The sequence below is a fragment of the Strongylocentrotus purpuratus genome, unplaced genomic scaffold (assembly GCF_000002235.5).
Source record: "Strongylocentrotus purpuratus isolate Spur 01 unplaced genomic scaffold, Spur_5.0 spur5_scaffold_1, whole genome shotgun sequence".
Classification (NCBI taxonomy): Eukaryota; Metazoa; Echinodermata; class Echinoidea; order Camarodonta; family Strongylocentrotidae; genus Strongylocentrotus; species Strongylocentrotus purpuratus.
In genome coordinates, this window is record NW_022145594.1 from 38525479 (window position 1) to 38540648 (window position 15170).

Below are 15170 nucleotides of genomic sequence, written 5' to 3' on the forward strand. Positions count from 1 at the left end.
ACAAATCGACACCGTTGCCCTTGAGCGCATAAAAACAACTATGTCTCTCAAAGCAGTCATGATTACGATACTAATGTATTTAAGCACTATACTATTAGTACCTCCGGTATCACCTGAGTGGCCCCAATAAGGCGCTCTGCCATTCGATAATTTTTTTTCCCAGCTGGGTTCCCATTTACATCATCTGTGTGGAGAATGGCATCTACAGATTAATTCTTGCCAAAGGACAGTAGTGCCTCGGCGGGTATCGAACCACAAACCATGTGGTCCACAGTCCTTTCATTGTAATCTCTCTTTCCGAAACACTGACGTTCTTTGAGTCTTGATCATATCTTCTTTAAAATCTGATGAAGGAATGTATTTTATTCATGGATTTATGTTTCTTCCACGGTTGCGCACTGATGTTGCACTGACCTGGAGCTCTGCCTTTTACTTAAGGTTTCGCCATTCTACTCGATTTAATGTGTTGCTTTATTTTGTCACCAATACATTATATAATTTTCAATGCACTACGTCACATTCTTGTTTTAGTTGTTATTGAATGACTATACGTACATGTACAATGCATTACTTTATTTTATGCATTTTTTTGTGTATTTTACTGTAAATAAAAACATATCAGTCTATGGACTTTGGCCATAATATTACGTTGCCATCATTCACTACTGTATAATTTGTACATTGCCACGTAATAACGTGGAGTTGGTTCATTCAAGTTTTTACCGTCCGAGAAAGGAAGTCACACGTGGTATTGCATTATGAAGTGGGGTGTGAATCATGTGACTTGTTGGTTCATAATGAAAGGTGATGTGGTCTAGGAATAAGTCACTACAAATCACAAGATGTAGGGTTCAAGTATTTGCCATTCTACCAATGCCCTTTGGCAAGACATTCAACATTTGCCACACTCTACACAGGTAATAAAAATGGGTACCTGGTAGGATTATTCCTACTGTGAATTAATAACTTTTGCAGGAGTTAAATCTGAGGTAATAGGATGATATTAATATTTAAAGCTCCATGGCAGCTCATGGGAACGTTGATTTATGTTATATGTGCTATAAAAATATTGTCATTCATCAAATGAAATTGAATAATCAGTCACATGATTTATGTAGAGGCTTGCCAAACTGTTAAGTGGCCAGGTAGAGCAGGAGTGAAAGTGAAAGGAAAATTATCAAATAAGTCAAGCTGGATAAACAGTTTATGTCAATACAGCTACATTTTTGTTTAAATATAAACCGCAACACATGTACATAATGATAGGCAGTTTCAGCACCCCACCACCTGATATGTATCAGGAGATTCCCTATAATTATATATCACGGGCGGCTTTAGTACCTAACCTCTCCAATTAATAAAATTATTATTATCTTCTCTTCCAGACACTTTCTTTCACAGCGTGATCATATGACCAGCCGTCAAGTTATCTTGATCGAAGCCATCAACATAGCTTATATACTGTACAATGTACTAAAACCAATTAATCATGAATATCATCATGTTATTTTTCCCATTGTGGTAACGGATATGTATCATTGATGCAAAAGGCATGTGTGATACCAGGATGTTATATTAAACATGTGCACATAATCTTAAATTTGCGTTATAATATCGCTTTATGTATCACAGATATAATGGAAACGAGAATGGCTTTGCGAATAACACAACGAACATGGCTCGTGATTGTCATCATTGCCTTCATGACGACAGTGGTCCACACAGAGTCTGGTAAGTATTACGATGATATACCCCTGTATCCAATAATACCCGAACTTTGTCCACGATTAACAGCATGTCAAATGTTTGCCATTTCTATGAATCATAACCTGATGATCCCCCAGATGCATTAACGAGGCCCCTATAGGTGGTCATTGCATATGGGACATTCTAAAAATCCCAATCCGATCAATGAATGGCATTTATAGTGGCATTATGGTGTGATACTAACATTTTATCGATTAAGCAGCATAATTACCGGATTCTTTACCCTTAAATCATTTTAAAGGAACAGCATTTCAGATAACACGAGCACGGAAATGCTTTAACGTTAGTGCGAAACAAATATTTCCTTATGATTCAATGATCATGATAATTCCTTTCTATGACTGATTTCTTGTCATGTATTATGATACTAGCTCTTTCTTTTTATTTGCTCCATTTACCGAATTGTTTATTATTGTAATGCTGAAATATAGCATTGATTTTCTTGGTAATAAACAAAAGAAATGCACCAAAAATCCGAGGGCGATTGATTCATCAGCTAGTGAACAGTTCTACTAAAATAATACACAAGAACCGTCAAGGGAAGACCAAGTGCCGCAAAAACCAGACCAGAATATAGGGAGACAAGAATACCTAGAGAAGGAATATTGTTAAGGCTACTTTTTTTAAAATACAAATTCTACAAGAAAAGCTAATTTTAGGCCTGGCAATAGCAAAAGAAGACAAGGATGAAATTTGGATTTAAACTCTTTGCGGTATTTATATATGATCGTAGTTTTTGCTCAGATCTTGTCGTCGTTAAGCAGGCTCTACATTGATTGCAGTCACTAGGTGGGTCTTGGACTGCTGGCTGCTCCTGAAGCCTTTGGGCTGCTCTCGGCCACTATTAGTATTGACTGACGAAATTAAGATACAATTAACTAATATTTTATGTAATGATTATTTATTTCCATGTATGTCATCTATATGAATGTTGTAACATGGTCACATAAAATCATACATAAAGCAAAGGTGTCGTCATGAACAGAGCTTGAACCGACGTTATGGCATAGCAATAAGTTTTTCCTACCGTCATTTTCATCATTATTTTTCGGCCATATCTATTTTCGAATGTCATTATCAAAAACTTGTTCGAAGGACAATTTATGATTTACATTTTTCTATTACCATTATTAGGTGTGCGTGTGAAAATTATCGCTCCGCCACTTTAATAAATTAGTTACACCCGTATTATTTACACTGTAAATTGTACTGACTTGCTTCAAAGATGTACTCAAGCTTAACATGTCTAAAGGAATGGATCATTTAAAGTGCAGCCAGTTATTCAGAACGAAATTAATACAATTTTGGGGTGTGGGTGAGGGGAGGGGGTGGGTGGGTGTCATGTATCCGGATGTTCAACACTACAAACTTTGGGTTCAGTCTAAACTATACATCAAAGAGCACCATCATAAACGTTTGTCACTCATAAGTTGTACTGTGGAATATATTTCATTTGTGCAAACTTCTTCAAATTATTGCTTGAAATTGAACGAGTCTGTCGGGGCACAGATGTTTTGTTATGTCTCCCTCAATAAGTGTATTGCGAAATCATGAATAGTACAATAGGCGAAATCTGGATTCTTTAGCCGGCGGTGGAGGATTGGGAAATTGGTTTCAAGCGTGAAGCAATAGAAAATGATACACGGAAATATATACGGTAATCTGTACGACCGTAAATGATGGTGCATTAATACGCAAACAAGCATTATTGTATTATACAGAATGTTTGCATTGCATGTCGATTGTCTCATGCATGATTAACGATGATATGATGATATAAGAATGACATGGCTCAACCATTCTCGCGTGCTATACATAGTTTGTCTATGCGTATATAGCCTGCCTGAGTTTTGACTACACTGGTGCCCATAAAGTCGGAGTACAAATTTCTTACCAATTTTCATGAAATGATCGTGACAATATAACTTCTTCTCGATAGACGTTATTGATCAATCTTTATTATGAAGTTCTGAAAAGATACACATGTGTTCTATCAAGAATAAATCATTATGTATTGTCACACTCATTTCATTAAAAGAGTGAAGAAAAAATGTATTCCAACTGTACATGCAAATGTTAACATTATAACAGTATAACAAATTTGTATTAAATAAACCGGTATCTATCGAGAATAAATAATGTTTAATGAAACCACAGCCATGCCAGTACGGTATGTAAAATTGTGGTTAAATACATGAGAAAGAAATACATACCAATGTAAATTCATAGACAAATAAAAAGTTATGATATTCTTTCCTTTATGACGATGACAATCTTGACTTCACTCACATCCCATGTTTCAGATAAGCCTTTCACAGTGAGTGATACAAAATAGATTAGGTTTGTATGGGATGTCACTTTTTTCTTGCATTTTGGCTTAGAAACTTATGAGTTTTCATTCTCTATTCGAGATAAACACCTCATACTTCTTTCGCGTGTAATATTGCATTGTAGACAAGTGGGAAGGGAAAACTTAGATGCAAATGTAGTGAGACCAGAAGTTAGTAGGCTGTTCAAAATAATTGAAAGTTATCCTTTAGATAACAAGGTTTTGTGAAAGCCTAGAAAATTTGCATAATTTGAATCAATGAAGCACTAAAAGCACGAAGTATAACTTTACTTTTAACAGGATATAAGACCACGGCAGGATAGGCCACATGGAAATGGTCTGACCCCCATAGACATAGAGGATAATAACCCAGGTAGCGATCCCATGTGGGACCCTCATGGGTCCCATGTTCTCTGAAACATGGGCCCCATATGGAAAACCATCTGGGGCCTAAAGGCATCTGCACCCAAGAAGCATATGGGACCCATATGGGTTAAACCATATAGGACAGATTGGATCCAGATGGGACCCATACCAAACTGGGCCCAAATGGGTATGCTCAGCTAAATCCCATCTGGTACCCAGATATATCCCATGTGGGTTAACCCAGATTTTCCCCATGTGTTACTTATATGGGCATATACATATTCTACCCATATGTGTACGCCAAACTCATTCCCATGTGGGACCCATAAGGGCTGGCCCAGATAGATCCCATATGGGTTTCCTGAATAGTGGCCGCATATGGGATGACTTTAAAGTAACCTACAATGAAATATTGCTCACCTTTATTTCTTACAATGTCAAAATTACTTTACGGGATCCCCTCCTTATAAAGCTTAGGCATGGTTGATGGTAGGTATGGGGTTAATGCATGATCAGGAATTAGTTGAGTGGATGGAAAAGTAGTGAAAAATAAGCTGAAAGAAACATGAACAATTGCCATGGAATGATGTAGGCATATGTATTGAACTCAAACGTAACAGGCATAAGGTAGTTAAGTTGTTTTTTAAGGTTAGAATGTTATAAGTTTGAAGTTTTGTTTATAACACCCTTCAAATAATAATGCACCTTCTAAGACTGGTTATGGTTTTGTAAGAACAAGAATAGTGCTCTGGGCAGGGCCTTAGGGGAATATTATGCTTATATTTTAGAGCGTATCTGGTATGATAAGTATATCTGGGGGAAGAAGGAGATAATGGAAGTTTGTTGTTTGGTAGTTGGAACGTAAGTTTTATATTATGTTTTTAAGAAACAGACAGTTTGTATGGGATCAGGAGTGGAAATTTTCTGTCATTTTGAGAACCAAATTTTGCATCAGTGATATTTTGTTTCTTTGAATTGAGTTTCCCACAGAGAGGATTCAGTTGGTTTAATTAAAGAAGGAAGAGAGTCAATTAAAGAACCAAAAGCAATACGTTTTTCATTTACTAAAGAGAGCTTTGTTTTTTGAGATCTCCTTACACAGAATATTGGAATGGGTTTTTCACGATGAATGTTGTTTGGAGACATCAATATTCATAAAATGTATGTTTCTATCACCAGGAAAAAAACATTTCTGTCTACATGAACCTTTCCTGGTTGTTTATCAATGCATTTTCCCAATGGTAACATAACATTTTCACAAGTTGATATCCCTCACAATTAGATTTTTGTTTGGTAATGTCTAAATTTCGTTTAAAAATAGATGATATCAGTCTGGTAGGCCTACACTCCAGGCAAGAGTCAGGACTAACATTTAGCATGTTATTCATTCTATTACCACTCTTATATTCTCTGAAATGTTATCTTTATTGAGGGTGACTTGAAAAAAGTTAATAACTTGGAAGGGAGTAGTCCAGAATCTGGCCTATTAATTTTGATCTCCACCACACCAACGCTACCTCTCCCTACTTACTTTCTACCAGCCGATGATATGGCGTGATCATTAAATTAAGACGCCCGGCGGCCTCAGTCTGGGCTGGTGAGCATAATTATGAGTTTGTTGATAACGCCATCTTCGACGGCTTGAAAGTGTGTAGGGAATTATAAAGGACCGGGCAGATTCTGAACTAGGAAGGGAGGGGGTGCAACCTGCCACAACCCCCCAACCACGGATACAAATCGACACCCCTGGTTATATGTATGTTTAAAAACGTTTAAATAATGGTTGTGCAGCTGTGCGAAGCGTACCTGGCGGCTAATTTTTTTTTCCTACGAACTTTGAGCTCGCGAGGGGAACCTGCGCATGCGCACTCGCGAAGGAAACCAGCGCATGCGCACGTGGAATCCGGTAGGGCGGTCAATAGGGTGATAGTAATTATACAAAGCATTCTTTCATCAACTCATCGTTAGCTCAATCGGACAGTGTGTTACTAATAGAACCTTGGAGTTGCCGTGAGGGTTCAAATCTCGGTTTATTTAGTTTTTTACCTTTATAAATAGTGAGGCAAAACAATAAATAATCAAAGTCTAATTGTTTGTGACCTCCTTGCATGCGTCAAGTATAACAGTTCGTATGTGAGCATGCGCCAGGTATAAAAGTTCGTAGGAAAAAAAAGTTCGCTACCCGGCGATCGATGTTCCAGTTGTGACGTCACGTTTCTTGGCAGTTCACGGAGGGTTGTTCTAGGACGAAAAAATTGTAGCACGTGGATCAGTTTATTACCGGTACATTTTCATGCCGATCTGTCACGGAACACATTATAATAGCATTCGAGTACCTCCGTATGGAAAAAAGTGGGAAATTATGACTTTAATATTGAAATTCCATTTTGGAGAGGTCAACTGAAAAACAGAGCTTATAAATTGTGGACCCCTCAGACAATAATGAGTGAGAAAAGTGTATAGAATACATAAACATTCAAAGAAGCATAGCGGCCAACAGAGACAATTAACATTTATTAAAACGCGTAATGACTGGAAACAAGTAGACGTAAAACAACAACATGGCCCTACGTATGCGCATTCGCTTATCTTACTGGTATAAAATGCAAAAAATATGAAGCGCTTTATATACAGTTTCGTTGTAATAATTAAAAAAAAATGCGGTTTACCGCTTCATATCTGGACAAGGCTTTAATACAGTGAGATTCATCTGTCATTAATATGATTTTGTCAAATACCTATGGAAACCATTGTTTTCTTGATACAGGCGTTTCTGGCGATATACCAGATGATGTCGTGTACACTGATTTACACAAAACTGTACGAATTGGAGACAGTGTTGTCCTGACATGTCAGTTTCGAGGGACACCTTTAGCTGTCTACTGGAAGAAAGGAGATGACCCAAGAACAGCACCAAACCTCGTTTCATGGATTCCTACCGATGATGTGACAGGATTATGTGAAGGTGAAAGGCCTTGTCAAGTCATGGAGATGAACGAAGATCGTTCGTTGGCTATCAAGGAAGTCAGCATAGCAGAAGAAGGTCGATACATCTGCAGAGTTTCGAGCTACAGGGGGATACTGATTCATAACTTTACAGACATCAGGTTATTTTGTAAGTAATCCCGACACAGTCCATGTTTACCCCCACCCATCTCCCCACTGTTCATTGTAAGAGAGTTAGCATATCTTATTTGCTCTTTTACCTTTGGGCAGGTCATTTTTCCTTTCTTTTTTATTGGGGGAGGGGGGGGGGGGGGAGGTACTTTCTTTTCGTAACCAACATGTGTTTCGGGTATTCTAAAGAGCTCATCGCTAGTGTGTTCTATATACATATTGGGGGCTAAGGATTTTGAGTAAGAGTAAGTAGATACTCTTATATTTTATATAAAATAAGTTGCTTATACATTGTAATAACTTGTCGTATTATAATACAATCGATGAACCTCAGATTCGGAAACAATTATCTGAGCATACTACTTAGGATGTTTAAATATATGTTATGGACCGGGTAATAAAGATGCGTAGCGCATCCTCTGAGATTGATATTATGCTCAATAAAAATGTAGTTATAATTAGTAACTATCATCGGTTATGGCCCCCAAAACCCTCTCTGTAATTTTCAAATAAGGAAAATAAAAGTAGTGACAACAAATGTGTATATTCATGTATGAACTGTATTAATTCGACTTCCCTCGCCCAGAGCATGTTTACGAAATATAATTGGCGCTGTATAAATACTCATTATCATTATGAGTAGTAGTAGTAGTAGTAGTAGTAGTAGTAGTAGTAGTAGTAGTAGTAGTAGTGTAACGTGTTTACTTAACCGATGGAAATTATAGCTCACCCAAATCAATCATCAAATATGCTGCATCAAAATCCATCTAATCTCTCTCTAAACTCAAGTAAACTCAGGACAGTAGATATTGACAACCTCACTCGTTGTAGAACGGAACAGAACTTACTTAAATATCCAAAGTTATGACATGTCTCTAAGTACAAATCAGGCATCATAACAAAATAAACCAATCAGGGGAAAGCCATGTGATAAGAGAAACCAATGAGGTGAACAGGCTAGAAAGATCAAAGGTGAAAGGCGAACAGAACGAATGAGAGAAGAGAAAGTGCATTTTACCAGTGCAGGAAAAGGCAATCATGCATAGAGAATGAGAATACAACAAAGGGAACGGGTTGGAAGATGAGGAAGGTAAATAGGGTGTGGCAGTAGTGCAACTGGAAAACTGTGCTATAAGAAGGTGAATGAAAAGGGAACATGAGCTGGGGAAATGAATATGTAAATGAAGAATGCAAATATATAAATGAATATGTAATAGTGGATAAGGAAGAAGGTAAGAAATTTACTAACTGAAATAAGACAAATAGAAACTGTTACAGTAGTAGTATAGTTCAAAACATACGAAAGCAATTCATTAATTTTCCACTGTAAACCAACACTTGGAAAAGTCAATGGAAAGTTATTATTGTGATTTTCAAAAATTGCCGGAATCATACAAAGCAATCAAAAGCATCCACTTTCTCGCCTTTCCATCTCACTTCTATTTTCTATCCACTTTCCTCAGTCCCTCGAGGACTTTACACATGGTGTACCGTAAACCTCTTCCGTGATTATTCATACCACCATGCAAACCTTCAAACATCATCTGAATCAAAAGCTTGTTAAGAAAAAAGAGACAGTATCGATGAATCGTTTATACACAAGATCAAATGTGACTCATGTCTTTGAGGGGATGATTCTTTTTTCTATCAATCTTTGAACTATACTGTCTTACTTTGTTTAAATTTGTATGTGTTTGTTCCAGAGAATCGGTAATTAATTGCGATTGAGAGGGAACATAGGTTATGTAGGAAATACAATACCAGTATTGTAATAATTGCTTAAAGTAAGATAAATTAGGTTGAGTTTAGAAATATGTTACAGCAAGGAAGAAACATAACCTTTTAGCTCTCTGCTTGAGGACGAGACATATAGAACAAATGTCACAGATGTTATTCGAAAACTAAAACTTGAATATAGACACTTAGATTTGCAACAAAAATGGGAACTTTGTAAAATAAAGATAAAGGAATTTAGTATGAAATATGCAATAGATGTGAATAAAAAGAAAAAATGTTACATTGTTAATTTAGAAAAAGAATTAAGAGATCTATGTGAAAATGAATGTAACCTAACTGTAGAGGATAACGATAGAATGAAGAAACTAAAAAATAATATTGACAAATGGTATACATATCAATGTAGAGGTGCTTTTGTACGTTCAAGGGAGAAATGGTTAGAAAAGGGTGAAAAATCAAATAGATATTTCTTGCAACTCGAAAAGAGAAGGGGCCAGAAAAAAGAAATAGACTCTTTAGAAGTTAATGGGAAAATTCAGAAAGATAATATTTTAAAGCACATACATAGTTATTATACGAATTTGTATTCAATCGATGATCATCAATATAGCTCTCACGACGTGTTTACAAACATAGATATTCATTCATTGTGCGAAGAAGAAGCAGACAGCTGCGAAGGTTTACTTACTGAAGCAGAATGTTGGAACTCATTAAAAGGCATGAATAATAATAAATCGCCAGGCAGTGATGGCCTAACAGTGGAATTCTATAAATGTTTCTGGTCAGAGATAAAAGACCTGGTGTTGGAAAGTCTGAATACGGGATTTTGTAATGGGGAGTTGTCATGGTCACAAAAACAATCTGTTCTTACTCTTATGTATAAAAAAGGTCCTAAGACGCGCCTTGGCAACTGGCGGCCAATATCATTACTCAATGTCGATTACAAAATCGCTGCTCGTGCCTTGTCACATAGACTGAAGCGTGTGATAAATTCTATAGTATCGGTCGATCAGTCGGGTTTTATGAAAGGAAGGTCAGCTACTGAAAACGTACGTCTTATACAAGATATAATAGACTATTGTGAGTCAGAACATGTTCCGGGTATTATTATGTTTATCGATTTCAAACAAGCTTTTGACAATGTTAATCATTCTTTTCTTTTTAAAACGTTGGAAATATTTGGGTTCAAAGATACATATATAAAATGGATTCGCACACTATATCACAATGCATGTGGTAGTGTTATGAATTATGGATGGCTCTCAGAAAATTTCACAATTGAGAAAGGTGTAAGGCAAGGATGCCCACTATCAGCATTGTTATTTATTATTACTGCAGAAATCTTAGCGTTAAAGGTGAATCAAAATAAAGATATTAAAGGTATACAAGTTCTAGATAAAAATCATGAAGGACTTGAAACAGAAATTAAAATTGCACAATATGCAGACGACACGGTAATGACACTCAGTTCACTTGCGTCAGTGAGACATGCAATGGACGAAATAAAAAAAATTGGCAGATATGCTGGTATTTTGGTGAATTGGGATAAATCGAAAATAATGCAGCTTTCACAAAGATGCGATGCAAATGAAATTGAAGGATTGGCTTTTTCAAACGATCCATTTAAATTTCTTGGGATTTATGTAGGGATGAATATAAAAGAAGTAGAAACACTAAATTGGGAAGGAAAAATTGACAAGATTAAAAGAATTTTAGATTTGTGGAAAATGCGTCATCTGACGTACTACGGGAAAATCACAGTTATAAAGATGCTAGCTGCATCACAAATAGTATATGTGGCTACTGCTGTTCCAGCACCCAAAGATGCCATCAAAAGAATTAATAAGTTATTATACTCCTTTTTGTGGCGCTCAAAAACAGAAAAAATAAGAAGAAATATTTGTATTAATGATGTTACAAGTGGGGGGTTGGGAATGATTGATCTGGAAGCTAGAGTTAGTGCATTGCGTCTTTCATGGATAATGAAATATTTGAACTGTCAAAATACCTCATGGAAAACATTGTTTTCCTATTGGATTGACAAGGTTGGGGGAATACCCTTAAGTTTAGAATTTAACTGTCACAAGAAAGACATGGAAAAATTATGTAAAACAGCAAATTTGCCATATTTTTACTTTGATTTGCTTTGTACATGGTCTGAACTAAAATATGTAAATATTGAGGGGACGAATAACATAATGAGAACGATACTATGGAATAATAGTAATATTAAAATAAGGAACCGAATGCTTCATTTTAAGGTGTGGGAGAGAGGAGGAATAAAAAGAGTACACCATGTTCTTAATGACGGTCGATGGAAAAACTCTGACGAAACTGCCCAAAGATATGGGTTACCCAAAATGTTATTTGCTTTTAAGTTTGCTATGTTAAAAAAGGCTTTCCCCTTGGTATGGTTGCGTAAATCACAAGATGTAGAACGTGATGAAGTAATTGATTTACAGACCATTGAGATCTCGACAGGGGATATGATAGATTTGTCAAAACTTAATACGAAAATAATATATTCACTGATTGTGCAAAAAAATAAGAAAAAACCATATATTTTAAACGCATGGCAACAACGACTACACTTACATGCGGATTTTAATTGGTCATCTGTTCTACAGTTTAAATTTCATGTTGTACGGAATAATAAAATTAGAGAATTTAACTTTAAACTTTTGCATATGATTTTACCATCACGATACAATTTATGCAAATGGAAGATCTTAGATTATAATACATGTGAGATATGTAATACGCTAGAAACCACTAAGCATATGATGTTGGAGTGTGAAAACGTAAGATTGTTTTGGAGAATTGTTTCAGGTGTAATCTTCAATTTATGTGGTCTAAATATTCAGATGACTGAACAGATTTTAATACTTGGTTATGAAGTTGAAAACTCAATTTGTCATTTAGTAAATTTAATAATAAATTTTGCTGAGTATGTAATATATAGAAACCACATAAAGAATTTACAATCATTTAATAGAACACATGCGAGAACTCTATATCGTAGTCTTAAATATGAGTTGACATTTTATTTGAACTGTAAAAGTATTAAAAGAGAAAATAACAATATGGTACAGAAATTAATTGAGATGCTGTAGACAACGAAAACAGATGTACTCATGAACAAACTAATGGGACGTTGCAATATTTTATTTGTTTATGATTGTATATGAGTTGAATTTGTTTATTTGAAGGAAAAGAAACAAAAAGGAATGTCAATTTGAATAATAAAGTTCCTCTGATTGAGGTTAAAGAGAAAAAAAAAAATAACCTTTTAAGCGCCATTATGCTTTTATTGCAGCTATCCCAGAAGAACCCTACCCAATCATTAAACAATGTGCCAACGACTCTTCCCAGATTTGCAGTATTTCAGCAAGTGAGTCCATCACAATCACCTGCTTGGCTACTAGCTTCTATCCTGACCTAGACTTGTTCTTTCTACATGGGTCTCAAAAGATGAAGGACATTGGAAGTACTGAATTGACGAATCATGATGGGACGAAAAACAAATCAATATCCATAAAAGCTTCAGCCAGTAATACACCATACATCTGTGTTGCGTCAGATATTCCTGGATCGAAAGACCAGAGAGCTGCGACGATAATGGTAAACTCACCTATGATTTCACCAACCAGAGGCAATGAAGGATTCCCCGCTCCATCTTCAACGAATGCGGGGACCATGGAAAAAACTCCTGACACCATGGAACTAACTCCTAGAAGCATGGAAATAACTCCTGGAACCATGGAAATAACTCCTGGGAAAAGAACCACCAAAATCGGTAATGCTTAAACAAATATTTCCACTTATAACAAAATGCATCGTCTAATACATTTAATTTAATACAGTATGGGGTAATTACCATAAATAATTGTGTAAATTAAATGTTTAATGTTTTTATTATTTTATCAGTATATTAACATAGAAACAATTATGACGAGTACAATTTTTAAAAATGTCCATTATGTGTCATCGAATTTCAAAATTTATAATGCTAAAAGTAGTTGTGATTAAAAACTATTAATATATATTATTTCTTCGCTTTTTTTTTCTACTAAGAATTGCGAAATACTACGAGTAAAACATTCAAACAAAACTCATTTGTGCTTATAACAACAATGTGGGGCATACTATTTAGGTTTAACAAGTCTCGTTAATGTTATATATGTATGGTTTAAAAACAAGTTAGAAAATCCTCGTCATAACTTTACTCTATTTCTCTAACAGTTCTACCTATTGTGATGATATTACTGACTGGCTTTCTTCTTGCTTTCGTAGTTTGGAAAAAGCATCGGAATACCAATGGTAATTACAATCACTTGCTTAACTAGTCGCATAGTTGGTAATCGTGAATCTAGGTATTATGTATTTTATTAGGACACATCACGGGATAAAATAGTCAGGAAGAGAGTGACCGAAGGACGGCTGAGATGAGGAAGTGTAAAGGCATCGTGGACATGAGATGAATAGTAAACTATTCTGGGCTGACCATCTTGTCACGTTCCACCTTAATTCTATTCCTCAATTTTCTCGGTTAATTATTATTTGATATTCAATCTTCGGAGCACCTCGTTAACTTATACAAGTGTACAAGACAAGTGTACAATTCCTCAGCCTATGAATTGAGTAGGATGCTCAGGATTGCCTTTTGTAAACTTAAACCGGGCGTAGGGATGTTGGACAAACATTTCCGACAAGTCTGCTAACAAGAATAAATTAATATAACATGGGCAAATATATGTCTGAACATTTTTGAAAGACATATGTAAATCATCATCTGTCACAAGAAAAGGAGTCACAATGAAAAAACATTTTCGACAATGATTATGAATATGCAGACTCCTTTGACCCTTCGGAAAATGGTACTGCACTATGTCAGTTATCCTTAAGCATTCAGTAATATAAATGAAAACAAACTAATACGTGTTTATGGTAAGACAATGATTCCCGGGGGAAACTTTAAAAGATCCTTGTTTTGGGACCTATAAGGTACTTCATACGCAATGTATTAGTTAATTCACTCAGTTACATCTTTGCCAGTCGTGTATTAAAACCAGTTGCTTTATTTATTATTGCATTACATGATTAGTCGAACCTCCAGACACAGACACAGACCCTGGGTCGATTCCTATGCTGAAAAAAGAGCCAGAAAACGGTACTGTACAAGATTTACACCTATTTCATATAGTGTAGTAAGCTTATCATTTATATTGTTTATATTTACAACTTCCAATGTTTGTAAAATTACGATGGAACTTCCTTGGTAGCACGGTATTGTTTCAAGTTTTGCAATAGGGTAGTACTGAAGTTGTTGTGGAAGGGATATTGATTTAATGGTTGCATTGTTTCAATGAGAACAAGAGTGAGAAAACATTTGTCAAGTTCAATTTATTTCGTCGCATGTTTTTGCTCTATTGCAAAACTCACAGGGAACGTGTCCTTTTACGAGATTTGGGTGCTACTTTACAACACCAATGGTATTGATAAGGTTGGAATACGCAGTGCGCTAACTGAACTGGGAATAGAAGATGTCAAGGAAAATTCAACAAAATGGCAGACTTACAGCGCTCTCTGTAAATGGAAAGACCGGACTACCTTAGGCGATCAAGCAAAGCTCATCAGAGATGCTTTTTGTAAAGCCAGATATGAAGAGGCCTGGAAAATAATAGGTTAGTATTCTTAAAATTGTATGTTTCACGAACAGGTACAACACAATATTTTTCTGGTAGTCATAGTCCTCTTCATTTATCGTTAGGGACTTTTAGAACGGATCGAGAACGGCATGAACGTCCACTGATCATGCTTGTCTATGGCAAGCCGTTATAGCATTTAATCCTAA

At 35.8% G+C, this 15170-nt stretch overlaps 1 protein-coding gene across 1 annotated transcript; it reads left to right on the forward strand.

The window, feature by feature from the left end:
- Positions 1 to 1649: 1649 nt before the first annotated feature.
- Positions 1650 to 13123, forward strand: LOC105447153. Its single transcript, XM_011684896.1, has 3 exons — positions 1650 to 1731; positions 7230 to 7577; positions 12633 to 13123. The coding sequence occupies exons 1-3, from the start codon at positions 1650 to 1652 to the stop codon at positions 13121 to 13123; spliced, it is 921 nt and encodes a 306-aa protein (XP_011683198.1).
- Positions 13124 to 15170: the final 2047 nt, after the last annotated feature.

Coding starts and splice junctions, on each gene's coding strand:
- LOC105447153 (XM_011684896.1), top strand. CDS start 1,650: ATGGCTTTGCGAATAACACAACGAACATGGCTCGTGATTGTCATCATT. Junction 1,732..7,229: donor AGTGGTCCACACAGAGTCTG/GTAAGTATTACG, acceptor TTCTTGATACAG/GCGTTTCTGGCGATATACCA. Junction 7,578..12,632: donor TACAGACATCAGGTTATTTT/GTAAGTAATCCC, acceptor CTTTTATTGCAG/CTATCCCAGAAGAACCCTAC.